General features: G+C 48.1%; 1 protein-coding gene across 1 annotated transcript in view; it reads left to right on the forward strand.

Moving 5' to 3' along the window:
* The window catches only part of SLC37A1 (solute carrier family 37 member 1), an 82,464-nt gene that overhangs the window by 35,849 nt on the left and 23,191 nt on the right, over positions 1–23,424 (forward strand). Inside the window, exons 5-10 of the mRNA XM_055569743.1 lie at positions 276–354; positions 3,628–3,763; positions 4,883–4,959; positions 6,601–6,767; positions 12,013–12,050; positions 18,253–18,333. Coding sequence (XP_055425718.1) covers positions 276–354; positions 3,628–3,763; positions 4,883–4,959; positions 6,601–6,767; positions 12,013–12,050; positions 18,253–18,333 — 578 coding nt within the window. The remainder of the gene's footprint in view (positions 1–275; positions 355–3,627; positions 3,764–4,882; positions 4,960–6,600; positions 6,768–12,012; positions 12,051–18,252; positions 18,334–23,424) is intronic.

Raw genomic sequence — 23,424 nt, forward strand, 5'->3', positions numbered from 1 at the left:
GCAAAGCCAGGGTAACCGTGAAACAGAACGAATAAACTGCAGGCTCACCCCAGTGATTGGGATTTGACCTGATGGGAGGATATTTATGCAGCGATAATTTGCAACGTGGCGACTTTATTTCCCATTGCTGCATTTTCTGTGCTACCATCTGAGGACACCACCCAGCCCTAGTGAGCAGAAGTCAGGATTTCACTGCCCCTTTCCTGGACGTACGCTGACACTTAGTGAAGGCTAAGCAGCACTCTGGCTCTCCCATTGCTTCTCGACCCATGTAGATCAGGACAACTATCAACAGCTGCTCGGAGCCCTGGACTACTCCTTCCTGTGCGCGTACGCCATCGGCATGTACCTGAGGTAGGTCTAACTGGGACTGCAAGACCGAGCTGGTCCGCTGGGTGCAGAGGGAGGCTCAGGCATGCTGAAGATGCGGCCCGGTCCACAGGTAGTGGTCCTCTCGTCTCTTCTCAGAGATGAGGTGAGGTGGGAGCCAGCGCACGCCCCAGGTGTCCTGCTGACCAGGCAGGCTGTCCTCAGATGACTTATCCTGGCCCGGGGTTAGACGCATGGTGAACCCTGCAGGGACCTGGTCACTCTGGAGCAGGGTGCTGGCAGCTCCCCACTCAGCGAGCCCAGCAGAGCGCCCTCTCCTCTGGTTTCAAGGGCTGTCGTCTGTTTACTAACCTGCCTGGCATCCGAGCAGTTCACACGGGGTGTGCCTGGCGTGTTCACTGGATGCCCAGGTTAGCCAGACCAGTGCCTCCCCTGCCTGCCAGAGGCCATCCTACCTGGCCGTTGGGGGTGTGGACTCCAGGGACACGTTGCTGGAATTTGATCCTGGCTTTCTTTGACTACTCACTCAGGTGGCTTTGGACAAGTCACTGCACCTCCTCGGGCCTCGGTTTCCCCTTTACTAAACTGGGAAACCAGTAGTTCTTAACTCAAAGAGGTGTGATGAGAGTTAAATAAGTTAGTATATATAGGATGCTCAGAAGAGGGCCCATCTGTGTTCCCAGCATCTGTTGCATATGATCATCATTACCCCGTTCTTGATCCAGTTCTGAAGTGGCCTAAGAAGGTGGTTAAATGTTAGCGGGTATAGGATATGTGATTGGCCAAAAAATGGCTATTGTGTCAGTCCAACCAGGTTTAACAAAAAAAAAGAAAAGGCTTATAGGGACCAAGGCCTTTAGTCCAAAGAGACTTTTGTTCAGAGAGAGAGATTTTAGAGCTTTGAGGATCTCTGCTTTCCCTATAAATGTTTACCTTCTTTGCTGAGACCCACCCGGACTGTGTTATTATCCAGCCCTGGGCCCCACCTCCCCAGCTCAGGACCCTGTGGGTGGCTGGGTGTCTGGTGCCCAGACAGGCAGTTTCTGCTGAAACCCCGTGTTGAACTTGCACATCTGTAGAGCAGCAGGGCTTGTCTGAGCGCAGCTCAAATAGTAGCAGACGCAGGACAGAACTCGAGCCCAGCCTCAGAGAAGGACGGGGTAAGCCTCAGGCTCCCGAGGGCCTCGACCGTAACCAGCCAACCAGCCATATCCTACCCTGGGGTCGAATGTTTATGATCTACAGACTACAGTTTTCCTGGACACCAATAATGAATAATATAAAAAGACCCAAAGGTTGAGTGTGTTTTTCTGTTACTGGAAAGCAGTGTTTAAATGTGGTTCTCAGCTGGGAGTGACTGGAGCCATTCCTGGTTTTCTCAGCTGGAGAAGGGGAGCGCTGCTGGCATCGAGTGGGCAGAGACCCGAGTGCCGCTAAGGGTGGGACAGGACCCAGGACAGCCCCTCACCACAAAGAATTACCCACCCAAGGCGCCAGGGGTGCTGAGGCTTAGAAGCCTGGTTTGAATAAAGTGGTTTTTTCATGGCTTATTTATTGGCAAAGATGGTTCTTCATGCACTTCGCCAACAAAGGCTATTATGAAATAATATTACTTTATTATGAAATACTGTAGCACTGTGAAATTCACAGTAGACTTGTGACTCGAGGGTTTACCTGCTTCCTTGTGTGGCCTTTCAGTGACCCCATGGCACATGGCTAGTGATGTGGACGGTGCTGGTTTAATAGATACATCAGACACAGTGGCACCCGCATTGACCCAGCTCAATGCTGGCAGCTTCAAGCATGAATGGTGTGGCTTTCATTACCTGTAGGAGCCTGATAAAATGTGGAATGCTGCCCCTTCTGTTAGGTCTTTTCTTTAAATACTTTTAAACGGAGACCAGATTGAGGCTTAGTATTATCTAGCAAGACTGGAGGACATTTGAAAGCCCAGCAATGGCAGTAACTCTCTGGAGGCCCATCTGACTCTACACTTGCTCTGTGACCTTGGACACCTCAGCCAGCGCCCCACCAGGGACATGGCTCCTCTTCTCTGAAGTGAGCAAGATGAAGTAGATAATTCCTTTAGCTCTAGGGTGCTCTTGAGTTTGTACGTGATCAGGTTTCTACTCAGCTTGAAATTTGACCTGAATGCTGTTTATAATTTTAAATCACTTTCTCTGTTTTTGTGTTTAAAAGGTCACTTACATGATACTGGGTAGATCTTTTTTTTTTTTGTAAATTCAGAAGGAAGAGCTCTCTAGGGTATTGGTTCTTGAGATGAAAGACCAGAATTTTGGAGTTTGTTCCCAGGGGAGGCAGGTGTCATTCTTCATTACGTTTCATATTTATCTGACTCATAGAATGATTGCATGGAGGAAAATGAGACCCATAAGGTTGAGTGCAAGAGGCTCATAATCGTTAATGATTGTTCTCCAGCTTTTTTATTCACTTAATAAGTGACACCATCAGGCTGTTCCATGGTGACATTTCCTATAGGGAAGTAATAAAGAGTGTTTCCTATGGCATTGGGCAGCGTGGTGTGATGGTGGTAAAAACCTGTTAAATATATATGCCCTGGTATGAAATTTTCACCCTCCCCAGAAGCACCAGAGCTATTTTATTGCTCACCCACCACCTGCCAGGTGCTTAACCAAATTTACTTGTCTGAGCACCTAGGCAACTCTAGGAAGCAGTTCTCTCGAAAGATTAGCTCTTTATTGAGTCATCCTGTTGTTTAGAAGGAGGATGGAGCATGGAGGCTCTGCCCCCGTGTTTCAGGCTTTGCCTTAAAGAAAAGGCTCTGTCGGTCTTTAAACCAGATCACGGTGGTTGAGGCAAGAGGGTCATCAGCAGAGCCCCTTTCGCTGCTCACGCACAGCTCAAGGTCACAGGTGGTCCCTTTTCCTGCCACCTGTCTACAATCCAACAGTCGGAACTTTAAGACACTATATATTCCCTGGCTATTGTTTTTATATAAAACAGGATTAAGCCAGCAGGACAAGTTTTTTGCTTTTTTTCATTGGCAGTCATCCTTTCTGTCAGAGTGTTTGAATTTTATGATTTGACAGTTCCTTCTACTCTAAATAGAAAGTCTTAAAGGATGTCTCTGATTTCTGGTAAATAAATGCTCCATTGAGAAATAATTGTGATTGAAACTTCCTGGAAATTGGAGTGCTTTCAAGTTCTAAAAGCTCAGAGAACAGCCTGAAAGCATCCGGAAAGCAATGGCCGGGTTGTTTACGTTGTGGGTGTGTGCATTTTCTCTTGTTTGTGTTTCTTTTTTCTCGTCCTCAGTGGCATAATAGGAGAGCGCCTCCCCATCCGGTGTTACCTAACCTTCGGGATGCTGGCCAGCGGCGCCTTCACTGCCCTGTTTGGGGTAGGGTACTTCTACAACATCCACAGTTTTGGGTTCTACGTGATAACTCAGGTGAGGTCCGGTTCATGGCTCACCACATGTTGGGTTTCCACCATGAGCTGGATGGGGTGTTCATGTCACCTCTGCCAAGAGAGTAGATGGCGGAGGATGGGAGAGGCGGCAGAGCTGTGTCCTGTCTGAAGTCAGGATCAGCACTGGACCACACGGCCTCTTCTCTCTCCTCTGCTCTGAGATGCCAGCAGCCACGAAGTGTTTCTTAGTGTCAGGAGTTGCCACTTAAAGAATCCTATCTGTTTTTACCCCAGCAGGGGGATTGGAGCATGAAGCCCTATGAGTCCTTCTGCCTTCGTTTGGATGCGTTTGAGATGCTCTGTCCTGTCCCAGACTTGACTGCTCCAGAGTTGGGGGATGTGGGTGTGGCAGGGGCAGGAGAGGGTTGAGGGGCCTTGGGGGCAGTCGGTGGGGATGAAAAGTGAGGGCCTGACAGAGCTGCAGGGGATCGAGGGCCAGACGGGCCTGCGGCCGGCCCCTTCTAGCGGGCCCAGTGCTGCCTGGGACGCTCGGCTCTGCCCCTGCCAGCAGCCCTGTGGGTAATACTGACTGGACATGCAAGAGGACTCAAAGCAATGATGCTCAACTTCTGAGGCTCTCCAGACAGTCCAGGAGGATGTTCTAAGATCATGGGGCAAATTATATGTAATTTGCTCGTACAACTTTCGCCACAGGACTTCAAAAAGTTTGGCCATTTTTGGATTGTCATTTCCTTCTCCAATATATATATATACATATATATAGGGCTTCCCTGGAGGCTCAGTGGTAAAGAATGTGCCTGTAATGCAGGAGACCTGAGTTCATTTCCTAGGTTGGGAAGACCCCCTGGAGTAGGAAATGTCAAACCCATTCCAGTATTCTTGCCTGGGAAATCCCATGGACAGAGGAGCCTGGCAGACTACAGTCCATGAGGTCACAAACAGTCGGACATGATTGAGCAACTGAGCACACACATACATATATATAGTTAAAATGCACGTTTGGCTATGGAAGCTCCCACTGAATGGGCTTCTGCCCCTTCTTCCTGTGAGGTCCCTGCTGTGCACCCAAGCCCTGAGCATGGGCTCCCTCCGTGTGCGTGTCCCCCTCAGTGGTCCTCTCCTTTGCCCTCTGTTGCAGATCATCAATGGGCTTGTGCAGACCACCGGCTGGCCCAGCGTTGTCACGTGCCTTGGGAACTGGTTTGGAAAAGGCAGGTGAGGAAGGCAGACTGTTTCCAGCAGCTTTCATTCTTCTGATGAAAACTAGACCACTTTATTTTTAGTTTTTCTTCAGATTGATTACAGAAAAAATCACCTTAGTCTACTCTATGAGATAAGATGCTTGAAACCTCTGGGACTTGGGGGTCTGAAATTCAGATGGGCCTTGGTCCCAGGAGATGCCCCCCATTGCAGGCAAGAAGGAGTCTGAGTCACCCTCTCAAGCCCACCAGCAGCCTGGGCTTTACCCGGCCTCCCGGGAACCTGGAAGAAATGAGTCAGGGCCTCGCCGCAGGCCTTTGGAAGCAGAAGCTCCATATTCACAGACTGGAAGGTACAGGCAAGTGTTGGCAGGTCCTGTCGAGGTCACCCAGCACCTGGTAGCAAAGCTGTACTCACCTCTGGACCTGACTGGAGTCAGAGGCCATCCCAAAGTTCGTGTGACACACAGCACAGCCAGGACCACGATTAGAAAGTGGTTGGAGATGCTGGACAACATAGGGAAGCTAAAACAGGAAACCCACTCATCCAGCTTTATTTAGCCATGTTCATCTGGCGGGTTCATCAGCATGAACTTTTGTTAACAAGATGTTTCATCAGATGATTGTATTCAGATTGCATGCTTGCTAAGTTGCTCGGTCATGTCCAGTGCTTTGTGACCTTATGGACTGTAGCCCTGGGGGCTCCTCTGTCCATGCGGATTCTCCATGCGAGAATACTGGAGTGGGTTGCCATGCCCAATTCCGGGGGACCTTTGCCATGCAGGGATCTAACCCACGTCTTTTATGTCTCCTGCATTGCAAGGGGGTTCTTTACCACTAGCACCACCGGGGAAGTAAAGTGAAGTGAAGTAAAAATCGCTCAGTCGTGTCCAACTCTTTGCAATCCCATGGACTATAGAGTTCATGGAATTCTCCAGGCCAGAACACTGGAGTGGGCAGCCTTTCCCTTCTCTAGGGGATCTTCCCAACCCAGGGAAGATCCCAACCCTGGGATCTTCCTAACCCAGGTCTCCCACATTGCAGGTGGATTCTTTACCAGCTGAGCCACAAGGGAAGCCCTGTATTTAGATTGCAAAGGCACAAATTTAAATTTCAGGCTTTCCAAGAATTTCAGGAAAAGGCCTCTTTCCTCTTTTAATCATAAAATGAATAAGCTAAGAGAGATGTAATTATACAGCCAGAGTAAGTGAAGATACAGCCGTCTTATAAACACCCCAGTCCCGAGCCTTGCAGAGATGGTGTATGCACCGCCTGTTTATTTCTGGGTGAGTGCTCAGTCACTAAGTCATGTCTGACTCTTTGTGACCTCATGGACAGTAGCCTTCCAGGTTCCTCTATCCATGGGATTTCCAAGGCAAGAATATTAGAGTGGGTTGCCATTCCCTTCTCCAGGGGATCTTTCTGACCCAGAAATCAAACCTGCATCTCCTGCATTGGCAGGTGGATTCTTTACCACTGAGCCACCTGGGAAGCTCCTTTTATTTCTACTTTTATTTATATTTTATACTACTTTTATATTTATTTATTTATACTTTTATTTCTATCAGCTCGTGCACTGTGCAGGCACTGTTGTGAGCTCCCGTGCTGACCCACTGAATCCCTGAGACCTCACATGCCATCTCTTGCTGTGTTGCAGGCGAGGTTTGATTATGGGAGTCTGGAACTCTCACACGTCCGTGGGCAACATCCTGGGCTCCTTGATCGCTGGCTACTGGGTGTCCACGTGCTGGGGCCTGTCCTTCATCGTGCCCGGGGCCATCGTGGCTGCCATGGGGATCCTGTGCTTTCTGTTTCTTATCGAACGTAAGTACCATGGATGATGCCCCTCCCCAGGGTGGGTGGTGGCTTCTGGGGGATGAGTTTAGAAGAGGCTGTTGTGGCTTCATCCCGGGCAGGCATGGGGTTGCCTGGCTCTCCCAGGCCAGGCAGACTTCCTTCTTAGGTACAGGCTTCCCTGATGAGCTGTTGTTCTCCTGGTCTGGTTGGATTTTCTGTTGTTTCCTGATTTCTGGAGTAAACTGATGCTGAAACTCCTCCTGCCCTGTCCCCCCACTCTGCAGCATCAGGAGTACGTGGTCTATCTCCGCCGGCCACGTTGCTCACTGCCCAGCCCATGCGGCTGTGCCCACTCACCCCAGTCTTGCTGCCACAAACCGAAACGGTCCTTGCCAGTTGTTTGCTCTCTGATAAGATATATCCTTGACAATGTTTTAAAACCATGGCCTGACTTAAGCTCATGTATCTTAATTAGACAAGAGTGTTCTACCAGAAAATCCAATCCTTTGTTCCATCCTGGACTCAATACCAGACTTCTGTTTTAACTGCATGTGAAAGTAATTTTTAAAATCATGATTGGCAGGACAAGGATCCTAACAGTTACACTAACCGTAGAGAAGCAGGGGCTGCTTTAGCTGTTACATGTCAGGGTGTTCTAATCCCACAAGCTATTCTGATGGGTTGTATTTGGCATTTACATCTTTAATTTGGTGTAAAGCTAAATAAAATCATATGGTACTAGACAGCGCCCCACTGTCAGCTCCCAGGTAGAGATGCTCCGGAGTCAAATGACTTCATCCCTGTGCAACATTAATTGCAGCCTCAGCTTTGCATTCGGAGCAGTTTCATCATCCAAGAGATTAAGGCATATGACGTTTCTCACTTCTTTTTTCTTGTTTCTAACGGTAAGCTTTGCGTTTTTAAGATAACTACCCATTTAGTGGTGCACACAGGAGGCTCTCAGGCCAACAGTTGTCCTGTCAGTGAGGACAGAAAGTTAGATGAGGAATTACCGCCCTGCAGCACCCAACCCTAGCCGCCACCCACCCACCCCATGCAAACAGGGGGGGCGCTGCTCACCTCCCAGTTTCACCGCTTCCTCAAGGGGCTGAGTAAGCTTTTAGCAGCATCTCGAAATGGCCCAAACAAGTGAATTGTTAAACAGCTTATGGGCGGGGAAGCTTCCTTGCAGACCTGTGGAATCAGCTATAGCTTGCGTGTCACCGAAGTTCCGGGAAAGCCACCACGTCACCTGTTTTCCTCCAGGCTGTCTCCCCAGCACCTGGTGCTGGGTCATCTGGACTCTCCCGGGACTCCTTCCACTCCGTCACCTGACTCACAGGCACCCCCCACCCTCTCCGTGAGTCACTCTGCCCAGTGTCCAGAGTCCACAGTGGCTTTTATTCTCCTCCTTAACTGACAAAGGGTCGGTTCTGGGGGAAAGAGGCAAGGTGATGAGGGACGGAGTGTGTGGCAGTGGACAGGAGCTTGTTTGCTGGCCTGGCTGGGGCTCAGTCATCCAGAGTGGGACAAGTTTTCCAGGAACAAGGAAGTCCTGATTTCATCTTTTGTAATAAAATGAGAGCATCCTCCCCAGAGCCACAGCTTCTGTGGTTTCTGAGGGGCGATGCTGAGAGGGTCTGTGTGGCAGTGACTGGGGGAGGGGGTTCTCCCAGAGGTACTTTCCTACCTATGCACCATCCTCTCACCCCCTCTCCTGTTTCCGTGGTGACCCGGGGCTTTGCATCCCTTCCCGCCTCCCACCCCCGGCCCACTCTGGGATGAAATGCACCTGCCCAGGTCCCCCCTAAGGTGTTGCTGGGAGATGTATTGACACTGACTTGGGGCACGCTGAGCACTCATGTCCCCCCTCCTTGGCCTGGGGGGAGACGGCCCTCAGTGGGCCCTGAAGACTAACAGGGGTCTTGGGGTGCTGCAGGCTGGGGGGAGGGTGCTGTGGGGCTGAAGTCCCAGCCACAGAGGCCCCTCCCCTCCTTTCATCACATTCGTGTGGTCAATGCCAGGTCTCCTTACATGCCGTCTCAGCCTTTCGCCGTTACCGGTAAATATGGTCAAGGTTGTGCAAGGCCATCCACTGAGTTCCTGATCCCTGTTCTTCACAAGGCCCCCAGGAATGTCCTCTCACTGCTCCTCCTCCTCTGCCCCACACCTGCCCCCTCCCCTGCACTCCTCCCGGCTGGGGCAGGGGTCTCTGCACACTCTGGTCCCCCCCTCCCCTCGAGCATCGCTCAGGCACCCACTCCTGCCCTCTCTGCCTTGGGCAGCTCCTCTCTCCACAGGACTGGCCGTGCTTGTCTAGAGACCACCCTCGGTGGCTCCCTCTGTCCTCGCCTGGCCTCCGCCAAGGTCTCCAGGGCCTAGCTCATGGGGGTGTGCACGCCTGCTGGGCGTGGTGTTTCCCCACCTTCCCACTGACTGTCTTCCTCTTGAGATCGAGCTCTAGAGCCGCTGCTCTATGCACACGGCTTTGACAGGATGCCAGTTGGTTGTGCTCCTGACACCTCCCCCTGGGCAGCCCCTGTAGCCAGCCTCATGGGAGGAGGCACTTCTGTGGCCCCTGACCATGCCCCCGCCCCCAGCGCTGGGACCACGAGTCACAACAAAGAGAGAAACAGGTGGGCAGGCTCGACCCGAGCCAGGTGCTCACGAATGAGTCTTTTCCTCCTGGCCCCCATGTCACCTGTGAGCCGAGTCCACTGTTGACACTGTCACTCTGACAGGCCGCTGGTCGTCCTCTGCAGCAGAACAGAAGACCACGGGGTCCTTTCTGTCAAAGGGATCGATCCTGTATTCTTCCCCATAACAAGGACATGGCATTTGTGTGAATGGCAGGAGGCAGCTGTAAGCACATCCTGTGTCTAAGGGCAGACCACCTGCAGAGAGGAAAGATCAGGTCCACGTGCATCTTGGTGATTTATTTCTGCTCCCTCATCGTCCCTGATCCCTGACTCTGGGGTGGGTGGCAAAGCTGCAGCTGTGCCCCTTCTTGTGACCAGCAGTGAGGGACAGGCCATCCCTGCTCGTCCTTCCTGCCCAGGGCTGAGCCCAAGGACCCCGTGGGCACCCTGTCCTCTGGTCCCACTAGGGCTGTCTGGGAAGGTGTCCTCAGACATATCCCAACCAAGGGGTCACATGTGCCAATGTCCTACAGGTGAAAGCCCAGGAAAAAACACATCCTGGGGACTGGCCATGCCCATAAGGATGAGCCATTGGGACTGCCCCAGGGGCTTCCATTATGGGCGTGGGAAAGCTAGGGGTTGAGGGGAGCTGATGTCAGTGCATATCCCCAGAGCCACCAGGCCCACCAGGGCTCCCTGGGCCTACCCTCAGCAGAGGGTGAGCCAAGAGGAGCCTGCAGCCCAGGATCACATGTGGTCCAGGGACCCCTATACTATGTCCCCCTCTGTGTCTTGCAGGAGGGAACTCCGCTGTGGGAAGTTTAAAGTCCTGTGGCTCAGTTTGTGTTTCAAGGCAATGAAACTGTCTCACCATCTTTTTATAAAAAGACCCAGGTTCTAAGTGGTGGTGGGGGAGCAGAGCTGTTGAAAGGTGGTTTTCTGGATTCTCAAGAAGTGGGGTTTGCTTCCCAAGGCTGCTGCTGCTGCTGCTAAGTCGCTTCAGTCGTGTCCGACTCTGTGCGACCCCATAGACAGCAGCCCATCAGGCTCCCCTGTCCCTGGGATTCTCCAGGCAAGAACACTGGAGTGGGTTGCCATTTCCTTCTTCAATGCATGAAAGAGAAAAGTGAAAGTGAAGTCACTCAGTCGTGTCCGACTCTTCGCGACCCCAAGGACTGCAGCCTACTAGGCTCCTCCGTCTATGGGAGTTTCCAGGCAAGAGTACTGGAGTGGGGTGCCATTGCCTCCTCCATTCCCAAGGCTACTCAGGACAATAAGCTCAGCTCTTGTTCCCAGATCACTTGGACATGGTCTTAAATTAGGAAAATGAAAAAAGCCTAGCTTCTGGATTTGTTCCTTTTCATGTCCTTCCCTCCATCAATGAAAAATTAATCAGTAGATTTAAGAAAGAATTGGAAAGTTTTATTTGAGCCAAATTTGAGCGTTACTATTAATCTGGGAAGAGTGTCTTAGAATGCTCTGAGAACTGTTCCACCAGTTAGAAATCAGGACACAGATCAGGTTTTTGAGATAGAAGACTGTACATCAAATGTCGTGTTATTGACAGATCACAAATCCAGGTCTGAGCGGCATCGTGGTGGGTCCTGTGACCCCTGACCAGACCCAGAAGGGATGTGATCTTTAAGGACTGTTCTGTGGATGCTGGGAGAATGTTGTTCTTCCTGGATGAGCAGGTGATCCTGCCAATGGGGAGATTTGAAAAGTGAAAGTGTCAGTCGCTCAGACATGTCCAACTCTTTGAGAACCCATGGACTATAGCCCACCAGGGTCCTCTGTCCACGGGATTCTCCAGGCAGGAATACTGGAGTGGTTGCCATTCCCTCCTCCAGGGGATCTTCCTGACCCAGGGATCGAAGCCTGGTCTCCTGCGTTGCAGGCAGATTCTTTACCAGCGGAGCCACCAGGAAAGCCCTGATGGGAAAGTCTGGTCCATGCCTAATCCAGATACAGAATTCACAGTGAGGAGGAGAAGTCTCCAAAGGGCAGAGAAGAATCTTCATGTTTAAATTTTTCTTTGCTTGCTATAAAATATGACTTATTTCACACCTCCTTGCATTTCAGTAAAAGGCATTTTGTTCTATTTCAAGATAAGTGTTTTGTGACCACTAATCTTTCCTTCTTATTCATCCCATAACATTAAATGACTCATCCTAAATGTTATCCGAGTCCCACTGCTCAGATCTACTGGTCATGTTTTCTCTTTCCTTCTGACACTTACCCTTTAAATGTATCTGACAAGGCTGGTCTCCACAGTACACGTATGTTCTGCTGATTTTTGTTTGTAAACTGTTTTCTGTTTTGCAAAGCGGGCTTCAGATTCATGATGACCTGCATTTGCTGGCACTGGTTGCCTGTTCTCCCAGCTTCAGTGTGCAGGGATCAGGCAGTCTCGGGGCCTGAGTGAGGGAAGGGGTGTGTGCATGTGGGTTTGTGCAGGGGTAGCCAACCTCTGCTCTCACCCACCAGACATGCTGCCTTGCACATTGTCTATTTTTTTTTTTAATGGTTGTTAATTTAGTAAAAGTGTCAGATGGTGCCTTGTTCTGGTTTAATTTCTTGTGTCGGAGGAAGCACCCAGCCCTGATTCACACTGTTCCTGTTTGGTGTTTCAGATCCAAAGGACATCGCCTGCTCTTCCTCCCCGGCCTCGGTAAGGACATGCTCTCTGCTTCTCCTGTCTTCCAGGACTGTGTCTGGTTACTGTCACCAGCCTGACCCTGTCTGTCCTGTCAGTGGGTAACAAATGTGCACACCAGTCCCACCCTCAAAATATTGGCAGTTTTAGAAAAAAGATTACTTATAATGATAACAATCATCATTGTCCTCATGTGTAATCGTCCTTGTGCACAGCTCAGACATATGGAAGAGCATCCCTGTGCTGGAGGCGTTCCTGCACTTGTGTGTGTGACCTGGGCCGAAGCTGAGTCATTTCCCCTGCTCAGTCCCCCTGACAGCTCGAGGAGCCCCTGGGGTGCCAGCTTCTCCAGGTCTCATGGGGAATCGGGGCTCCCCTTCCTCTTTCCAACTCTCAAAGGGATTCGGTCAGAGGGAGAGACTGGACTGATTTCTGGGGACGTTTCATCAGATTCTACAACAGTGTCAAAGTTCTCTTTCCCACAGGAATTCTGCTTACTTCCTGTAGGGCCCTGGAGAGACCCATGGGTGGGGGGAAGGGAGGGCTTCCCGAGGGGCCCCAGAGGCCAGGGGCTGGGGCTGAGCTTGGCCGCTTCCCCATCGGCTCTGTCCCTTCACACCTGCCCCTCATCATGAGCAGAGCTCTGTGCAAAGCTGCATCTGCAAGGCCTTTCACAGGTGCTGACTTCCGGGCACAGCCCCGTCCTGGGAATTTCCCATCCGAAGGTCTTCTTTTCAGCATGCAGTTTTTCTTTTTCCACTTCTTTAAAGTTTTTGTTATAGAAATTTTAAAACACGTAAGAAAGTAGAAAGAATAGTATCATGAATGTGCATGTACCCATTACCTGCTCATCTCATGTTATCAGTACCCCTTCTAAGACCCCCCCTTCTCCTCAGGGTTTATTTTGTATGCAAATATTGGTCATCATATTATAACATTTTGTCTCTGACTATTTCAGTGTATGTTTATAAAATATAAGGATTCTTTTTTTTAGTTTTTTAAAATTTATTTATTTGGCTGCTCTGAGTTTTAGTTGCAGCATGCAGAATCTTCTTGAGTCATGTAGTCTCATAAGTTGTGGCTTGCAGGCTTAGTTGCTTCTTGTCATGTGGGGTCTTAGTTCCCCAACCAGGGATTGAACTCATGTCCCCTGCATTGCAAGGCAGACTCTTAACCACTGGACCACCAGGGAAGTCCCATAAGGACTCTTTTATTAAAAACGAACAAACAACAACAGAAAAGAATAGAAAAACAATAGGGAAAATCAATTAAACTTGTCAACAGAAAAAACACACCACCTGTAAGTTGTGAGCAATGTCTTATTCAGAGAACTCACTGAGGACTGAAGCCTCTCAGTGGCTCTGAGGAAGTGTTCCAAAGAGGTAAGGGAGGGGCCAGGATGGATAGGAGTTTTTGCTGAAACAAAAAGCCACATGCTTCAAAAGATTATTGCTAATCACAAAAAACCAGACATCTCAAGTAGATGACTTTATTGCTCGTGTCTGTATGGTAAGATGCAGGAGACTGGGCTCATTGAAATTATTCCTTAGATAAGCATCCTAGATATCCTAGCTCTCTATGGCTAGGACCTTTTTCATCTTCCTGAAACCCCTCAGGGCACATAGAAGGGGGCTATTGTGGCTGTTGGCTTGGTGGCCGCAACATTCTTTGTTTACTGAAACTGGGAGGCAACATTTTTTTACCATAAGTCAAAAGTTGGTTCTTTGAAAAGATCTATAAAATGGAGACTCCTTTAGACTGATCAGGAAAAAGACAGAAGATTCACATTACCAAAATCTGGAATGAGAGAGGGGATGTTACTACCAACTTTATAGAAAGAAGTATAAAGGAATTCTATGGACAACTGTATACTAACAAGTTAGATAGCTTAGAATAAATGGGAAAATTCCTAGAGAAATATAAATTGCCAGAACTGACTTGAGAGAGAATCTGAATAGACCTATAACAAGGAAAGAAACTGAATTATTAATGAAAAGTTTTGATATTAATACAAAGATAACCCCAGGACTAGATGACTTCACTGGTGAATTCTACCAAACATTCAAAGAATTAATACCAGCTATTCACAAACTCTTCTAAAGAAATAAAAGAGAAAACTCGCCACTTATTCTATATTATCCTATAATATAGAAGACAAGACATCACAAGAACAGAAAACTGCAGACCAAGTTCTCTCATGAGTGTAGATGCAAAACTTAACAAAATACTAATCCAGCAGCATATAAAAAGGGTTAAGCATCATGATTAAATGGGATTTATTCCAGTATACACCTGGTTTAACACCTGAACATCAATTAATGTAATACTTACCTCGATAGAATAAAGGACAGAAACTCTGCGGTCATTTCAATAGAAGCAGAGAAAGCCTTCAACAAAATCCAGCATCCCTGAATGATGAAACACTCAGCAGACTAGACATAGAAGCGACTTGCCGCAACCAGATGAAGGGCATCTCTGAAAATCCACAGCTAACATCACACTTGATGAGGAACGATGGGATGCTTTCACTGTAACGTCAGGAACAGAACAAGGATGACTGCTCTCGCCATTTCTAGTTAACGTACAGGAAGTCCTAGCCGGAGCATTTGAACAAGAAAATGAAACTCGAGGCATGCAGATTGGACAAGAATAAGTCAAAAGTGCCTCTTTGTAGACGATGTGATCTTGTCTATAGGAAATCCCAAGGAATCCACCAAAAATCTATTCACACTAATTAAAAAATTAGCAAGATTGCAAGATACAAAATCAGTATATAAAAGTCAGTTGTATTTCTATACATTAGCAATGAACAATCCAAAAATGAAATTAAGAAGGCAATTTTATTGACAGCAACAGCAAAAGGAATGAAATACTCAGAAATAAATTTAACTAAGGAAGGACAAGATTGATACATTGACAACTACAAAACATTGTTGAAAGAAATTGAAGGCCTAAGAAATGAAAATACATCCTGTATTCACTGCCAGGAAGACTCAGTGAATATTGTCAAGATGGCAGTATTTCCCTAAATGGACCTACTGATTGTGTGTAATCTACATCAAACTCCCAGCTGGCTTCTTGGAAAAAATGGATAAATTTATCCTTGATTTCTTATGAAAATTCAAGGAATCTAGAGTAGCCAAAAGAATCCTGAAAAAGAGTGAAGTTGGACTCACACATCCCAATTTCAAAACTTACTACAAAGCTGCTCTAGTTAAGGCTCTGTCTATGTTACTATCATAAGGTTAGACATATAGATCGATAGACTAGAACTGAGTCCAGAAACAAACCCTCACGTGTATGGTCAATTGTTTTTCGACAAAGGTGCCAAGACCATTCAATGGGAAAAAGATAGTCTTTTGAACACATGGTGCTGAGACAGCTGGATAGCCACATTCAAAGAATGAATTTGGAACACTTCTTCATACCATACACAAAATTAAAATGGATTAAAGACCTAAAGTGAAAGTCACTCAGTTGTATCCAACTCTTTGCAATCCCATGGACTATACAGTCCATGGAATTCTCCAGGCCAGAATACTGGAGTGGGTAGCCTTTCCCTTCTCCAGAGGATCTTCCCGACCCAGGAATCAAGCCAGGGTCTCCTGCATTGAAGGTGGATTCTTTACCAACTGAGTTATCAGGGAAGCCCCAAAGACCTAAAGGTGAGAGCTAAAACTATAAAACTCTTAGAAGAAAATACAGGAGGAAATCTTCATGATCTTGGATTAAGCCAGCCTCCTTGGATATGACACCAAAACTACCAAGCATGGAGGTAAAAACAGATAAATTGGACTTCACTGAATTTAAAACTTCTAGGCTTCAAAGGATACCATCAAGAAAGTGAAAATACAACCCAAAGAATGGTAGAAAACATGCACAAATCATATATCTGATCACAGACTTGTATCTAGATTATGTAAAGAGCTCTGCATTCAGAAGGGTATATCTTTCTGTTTCTTCTTTGCCTTTAGCTTTTCTTTTCTCAGCTATCTGTAAGGCCTCCTCAGACAACCGTTTTGCATTTTTGCATTTCCTTTTCTTTGGGATGGTCTTAATCACTGCCTCCTGTACAATGTCACGAACCTCTGTCCATAGTTCTTCAGGAACTATCCTAAAGGAAATCACTCCTGAATGTTCATTGGAAGGACTGATGCTGAAACTCCAATACTTCGGCCACCTGATGCAAAGAACTGACTCATTGGAAAAGACCCTGATGCTGGGAAAGATTGAAGGTGGAAGGAGAAGGGGACGACAGAGGATGAGATGGTTGGATGGCATCACTGACTCGATGGACATGAGTTTGAGCAAGCTCTGGGAGTTAGTGATGGACAGAGAAGCCTGGAATGCTACAGTCCATTGGGTCGCAAAGAGTTGGACACGATTGAGTAACTGAACTGAACTATATAAAGAACACTTAGAACTCAGTAATAGAAAGACAACCTAGTTTAAAAGGGTTAAAAGAATCTGAAGAGGTGTTTCTCCAAAGAAGATAAGTAAATGGCCAATAAGCGCATGAAAAGCTGTTTAATGTCATGAGTCATCAGGGAAATGTAATCCAAACCATAATGAGATACAACTTCATACTCATTGCACTGGCTGGAATCAAGAAGATAATAGCAGACTGGAACACTCATACACTGCTGGTGAGGATATTAAAATGGTGCAACCACTTTGGAAAACAAGTCTGGCAGTTCCTCAAAACGTTAAGCATAGAGTTATCAGATGACCCAGCAATTTCACTCCTGGGTGCATCTGAAAGAAATTAAGTGCAGTGTGGTGCATGCGCGCCCAGTTGCGACCCCATGAACTGTAGCCCACCGGCCTCTCTGTCTGTGGAATTTTCCAGGCAAGAATACTGGAGTGGGTTGCCACGCTCTCCTCCAGAGGATCTTCCCAATCCAGGGATAGAACCCAGGTCTCCTGAATTGCAGGTGGATTCTTTACCACTGATGCCACCTGGGAACCAAGAGAAATTAAAACATATTTACTGTATACACACACACACACACACCCCAATACACATGCGCGTGCGTGCACACACACACATACACACCATAATTCCAGTGGCTGAGCTGTATCTTGTCCGACAAGCCTATGTGGAGAGTGTTTTCTTCCTTCTGAATCTGCTGGTGTAAGAAGGTCTCTTTTTTTCCACTTGTTAGAGAAAAACATGGGCCTATATTATTTCTGAAGGCCTTTCAGTCTTAAAAATGTGAAAGCCATTCATAAAAGTTAAGTTGCCTTAACCAGCATCTTTACGTTTTTTTATTCTTCGGTCTTGTCACTTTGCCGACAAAGGTCCGAATAATCAAAGCTATGGTTTTTCCAGTAGTCGTGTATGGATGTGAGAACTGGACCATAAAGAAGGCTGAGAGCCAAAGAACTGATGTTTTCAAATTATGATGCTTCAGAAGACTCTTGAGAGTCGCTTGGACTGCAAGGAGATCAAACCAGTCAATCCTAAAGGAAATCAACCCTGAATATTCATTGGAAAGACTGATGCTAAAGCTCCAATACTTGGGCCACCTGATGTGAAGAGCCAGCTCATTGGAAAAGATCGTGATGCTGGGAAAGATTGAGGGCAAAAGGAGAAGGGAGCAGCAGAGGGTGAGATGGTTGGATGGCATCACTGACTCAATGGACATGAATTTGAACAGACTCTGGGAGATAGTGAAGGATGAAGGAGCCTGGGGTGCTGCAGTCTGTGGGGCTGCAAAGAGTCAGACAAGACTGAGTGATTGAACAACAACAGTTGGAGTATAGCTGATTATGTGGGCTTCCCAAGTGGTGCAGTGGTAAAGAATTGACCTGCCAATGCAGGAAATGTGGATCCATTCCCTCGCCAGGAAGATCCCCTGGAGAAGGAAATGGCAACCCACTCCAGTATTCTTGCCTGGGTAATCCTATGGACAGAGGAGCCTGGTGTGCCGCAGTCCATGGGGTCTCAAAGAGTTGGACATGAATTTGCGATTGAACAACAGCAATGTTCTTCAGTCTTGGATGATTCTTCAGGAAAGGATTTCACTTTTACCCTCTGTTATTCTGAGGGTCTGGAGTCTTGAGAATAAACTGAGCAGCCTTTGTTTTGTTTAAACATTGGCCTTCTTTTCCCTTGGTAGCATTTTCATGAAGACGGTATCCTTGCTGCAGTGAGCATAGCTGTCATTTCTGGTCATTGATTCAGTAATTGCTCTAATTAACTTTATTCCCTCAGCATCCAAGAGGCTACGAGAATGGTGCACACAGGTTCTGGCCGCAGAAGCCAGTCCCAGCTGAGGAGAGGAGCAAGCCTCTGGTGAGTTCCACGGGCAGGCAGTTGGGGTCCTGCCTCAGTGACACCTGGTGCAGACACCCAGGGTGTTGTATTTCTTCAGTTCACATGTGTTCATTTTGTTTGGATGGTGGGCTGTGCTTACTTTAAGTTTGTGACTCAAATTTGTGAGCGATTCATTCATTGGACAGCCATCTGCAGCATTTGGGGTTGCAGCCCCTCTCCAGGTGAGACTGTGCCAGGGGCATCATCCCCTCACCCAACATCCTGTCACCCCTGTGGACCTCACATCCTGGGGGAAAGAGGGCAGACGTGGGGTACAGAGAGAAAACCAACCAGACAGAGCTGCCCAGGGAGGACTGAGCAGGCGCTAGTTCTGGCCTGGTCTTGGGAGCTTCCCTGAGCCAGTGGCCTTGGACAGAGGTATCTAGGAGGTGAGGGCTGAGTCTGCACGTACTGATCCAAGGGGGTTTCAGGTGGGGAGAGCATAAGGTGGGCTGGGAATTAGAGGGGGACCCAGAGACAACATAGAAAGTCAGCTTCCAGCCCCTTCACTGCCTGTCCATTATACAGAAGAGGAAGTTGAGGCACAGATGGGCTGAGCTCCCTGCCAGGTTCCCCTCAGAAATGAAGAGGTTAGATGCAGTCCAGGGCTCTTCCCTGGCCTGGGCCTCACCTGAACCTCTCCTCTTAGGATGCAGTCAGTCCTCCATATCCAGGGGGCTGTGAAACCTGCCCATATGGGGGCCGAATGTTCTTAGCCATCGAATGTGAGGGACTTGAGTATCTGAGGGGAATCCTGATACCAATCCCCTTCCCGGGTACCAAGGGAGGGCTGTGCTCCCAAGAAATGCCTTGCATCGCTTCTGCCTAGCTGACCACACCCAGCTGCAGGGTCAGTTTATATTTGATTATAATCCTTGAAAGTGTACAGTATTCTCAAGTCAGTTAGCTTAAAGGATAAGTGTTCTAAACAGACTCCCTACATTTTTTTTCTTTATTGCCCAAGGGAACTATTTCAGGTGGTTGAAATAATGGAAAAAGGAAAAATAATGCCTCATACAGTTTGGTTCTTGGATTTTAGTGAAATTCAACTGAAATGCTTTCAAATCTCTACTCATTTCTGAGTTTCCATCAAAATCAGGTGTCTCAGATTGGGCTGATGTAACAAAAATATCATAGACTGGGTGGCTAAAACAATAAACATTTATTTCTCGCATTTTAAATGTGTATTTCTGGAGGCTGGGAAGTCCCAGATCAGGGCTCCAGCAGATTCGACATCTGGAGAGAGCCTGCTTCCCGGCTGGTGGGCAGCTCCCTTCCCCAGGAACCCTCACGTGGTGGAGCAGGGAGGGAAGCCAGCTCTCTGCTGTCTCTTCCTATATGGGCACTAACCTCCTCACCCAGTTCCCCCTATGTGGCCTAATCACCTCCAGGAGGCCCCACCTCCTAATTCCATCATGTTAGAGACAGGAGTTCAACATACACATTTCGGGGGAACAGGAATACTGGTATAAAGCATCGGGTCTTAATCAGTGTCCAGATGGCTCTAATTCCTCTCCATTTGTTGCTGAAGACTTACCCTTTTCTAAAGGTGCGAGCCAGGCCCTGTGTTCTGATGTAGTTTTGTGTGTGTGTCTGTGTGTGTGCTCAGTTGTGTCTGACGCTTTACGACTCCACGGACGGTAGCCCATCAGGCTCCTCTGTCTATGGGATTCTCCAAGCAAGAATACTGGAGTGGGTTTCCATGCCCTCCTCCAGGGGATCTTCCTGGATCCCAGGAGGATTGAACTTGGCTCTCCTGCATTGCAGCAAGATTCTTTACCATCTGAGCCACCAGGGAAGCCCCTTTAATTGGTATGTCTTTTTTTTTTTTTTTTTTGATAATTTTATTTATGACTGTTCTGGTCTTCACTGCTTGTGGGCCTTCTCTAGTTGCAGAGAGTGGGGCCTACTCTTTAGTTGCAGCTCAAGGGCTTCTCACTGTGGTAGCTTCTCTTGTTGCAGAAATGGGCTCTAGGGCATGAGGGTTTCAGCAGTTGCAGTCCCCAAGCTCTAGAGCACCAAGTTGTGGTTAAAGGACTTAGTTGCTCTGCAGCCTGGGATCTTCCCAGACCAGGGATTGAACCTGTGTCTCCTGTATTGTCAGGCAGATTATTTACCACTGAGTCACCGAGGAAGCCCTGGTATGTTTATTTTTTATTTTATTTATTTCTTTTGACCATGCCTTGTGGCTCGGGGGAATCTTAGTTCCCCAACCAGAGAATGAACCCAGACAACTTCAGTGAAAGTGCCCAGTCCTAACCACTGAGATCAAACCTGCATCTTTTGCATTGGCGGGCAGATTCTTTACCACTAGGGCCACCTGGGAAGCCCCTCAAATGTAGTTACTGGCCAGGAAAGCTAGCCTTGTCTTCTAGATGGGACTTCCTCTTCCTTTTTCTTCTACAAACGTCTATTTACCAACATGTCACCTAAGAGACACTGACATATTCCGAGGCCCCAGTAGGTCCTGTTTCAGGCTGACCTTGACGTGCATACAACCAGGCAGGCGTCGGCCGCGGTGGAAGGGCGTCTCCTTTCAGCTGGCCCCGGTGCACTAATCAGGCTTGGTCCCCTCCCTTCTGTCATAGGAAGGGCTCACGCACTAGGTGGCCCTCGGTCAGCAGGCAGGATGAGTCACAGGTTTGACAGCACACCCTGGTGTCCCCTTTCACAGAGTGACCAGCTCAGAGCTGAGCCTCACCCAGGCCCCTGACCACGATGGCTTTTCAGCTGGGACTGCTTAATCCTTTTCTTCCCCAGGCATGGTTCTTAATGACTTCATGGAAAAAAAAATCATAAAGAAGGGAGTAGGGCGAGGACAAGAACGTGAACAGAGAAAGAGGCTCTGGGATCACTTCCCACGTGGTGACCTGCATCCAGTTTTGTGGGTTTTCATGATGTCATGTTGGGGATGGTTGACATTTTTCCTCCTTATAGCTATGTGTCTTTTTTGTCATCTTTGGCTTCTCTAAGGGTCTTTTGTTTAATAATTCTTTCCACTTTCTGTTTTTTATCTTTTTAAATTTTATTTTTATTGAAGTATAGTTGAATTACAATGTTGCGTTAATTGCCTGCTGTACAGCAAAGTGACTCAGTTATACACACGTATATTAACACATTCTTTTTCATATTCTTTTCCATTATGGTTTATCACAGGATATTGGATATAATTCCCTGTGCTCTACAGTAGGAGCTTATTTATCCATTCTATATATTCCAGTTTCCATCTGCTCATCCCAAACTCCCAGTCCAGCTCTCTCCTACACCTCTGAGGGTCTTTCTGATGGGTGTGGCTCAGCAACCACTTAAAGGGTGCTGAGCGGGTGTTTAGATGCTAAAGGTTAATGCCCGAGATCGATGGGATTGGGGGTGGGGTGGGAAGGAGGTCCAAATGGGAAGGGGTATATATACATATACATACAACTGATTCAGTTTGTTATACAGAAGAAACTAGCACAACATTGTAAAGCATTTATACTCCAATAAGAAATTCTTTAATAAAAACAGAAATAAAGGTTACTCCATCCGACAGCTCCACGTGGGGCCAGCACAGGCTGAGGCTGGGCTGAGCCGTCACGCATGCAAACTCCCGCATGTGTTGCTTTCATCACGTGGAGCCCTTTTGCTTTGTGAATGTGTCAACCTCAGAGTGTGGGTCCTCGGCTAAACAAGCCCCCAGCCCACTGAGGGCTCTCTGTCCCAGCAGATGCCCTGGGGGCTCCAGGCACACCGCTTCCCGTACCCACTTCCCCCAGAGGGTCTCTGTTGGTTCCAGAAGGAGGCAGCCTTGCTCTCCCGGTTCGCTTTGGAACCGCCACCCCCCCATGACCTCACTGATCCCTTGTCCAGATGCTGCAAAATACCAGACCTGGGAGGCTGGAACCACCCCCTCCTCACTCCCCTAGGTTGTGCATAGAGGATGAGCAGGTGTGGGCAGGAGGCCTGTCTTAAATGAAAACAGGGCTTCCCGACCGGCCTGAGGGGGCTCCTCATGGCTTAGGGCAGAGGGGCTGGACTGGGGCTTTGAACCCAGTATACAGAATGTTGTACCTAGTGTTCTGAAGAAGGAAGGGCCAGTGCCAACCCTGAGCTGTGACCAGGTGGATTTCTGTGCTGGACCTGTGATTACTACCCTCCTGATTGAGCAGTCTTTTCTTTTCCTTTTTTCTCGTTCAGTTCAGTTCAGTTCAGTCGCTCAGTCGCGTCCAACTCTTTGCAACCCCATGAATCGCAGCACGCCGGGCCTCCCTGTCCATCACCATCTCCCGGAGTTCACTCAAACTCACGTCCATCGAGTCGGTGATGCCATCCAGCCATCTCATCCCCTGTCGTCCCCTTTTCCTCCTGCCCCCAATCCCTCCCAGCATCAGAGTCTTTTCCAATGAATCAGCTCTTCACATGAGGTGGCCAAAGTACTGGAGTTTCAGCTTTAGCATCATTCCTTCCAAAGAACAACCAGGGCTGATCTCCTTTAGAACGGACTGGTTGGATCTCCGTGCAGTCCAAGGGACTCTCAAGAGTCTTCTCCAACACCACAGTTCAAAAGCATCAATTCTTCGGTGTTCAGCTTTCTTCACAGTCCAACTCTCGCATCCATACATGACCACCGTCTAATCAAGCCATAGCCTTGATTAGACGGACCTTTGTTGGCAAAGTAATGTCTCTGCTTTTGAATATGCTATCTAGGTTGGTCATAACTTTTCTTCCAAGGAGTAAGCATCTTTTAATTTCATGGCTGCAGTCACCATCTGCAGTGATTTTTCTCGTTATCTGGCTGCATTTCATGGTTCACCTGTCAGAACATTTAGTGTTAAAAAAAGTCTATCCTGCGGTTCTCAGCCTAATGACACAAACGGCTCTCTGGGGTCCTGCTCCCAAGATTGCTGTGTTGGGTCTAGGGTACAGCCTGGGAGTCTCTCAGAGTGCCCAGGAGATGCCAGGGTTGAGAACAATTGATTTCATTTCCTACATAGGACAGCTGGTGCTAGTGGTAAAGAACCCACCTGCTAATGCAGGAGATGTAAGAGATGCGGGTTCAATCCCTGGGTTGGGAAGATCCCTGGAGGAGGG

The sequence above is a fragment of the Bubalus kerabau genome, chromosome 2 (assembly GCF_029407905.1).
Source record: "Bubalus kerabau isolate K-KA32 ecotype Philippines breed swamp buffalo chromosome 2, PCC_UOA_SB_1v2, whole genome shotgun sequence".
NCBI classification, from domain to species: domain Eukaryota; kingdom Metazoa; phylum Chordata; class Mammalia; order Artiodactyla; family Bovidae; genus Bubalus; species Bubalus kerabau.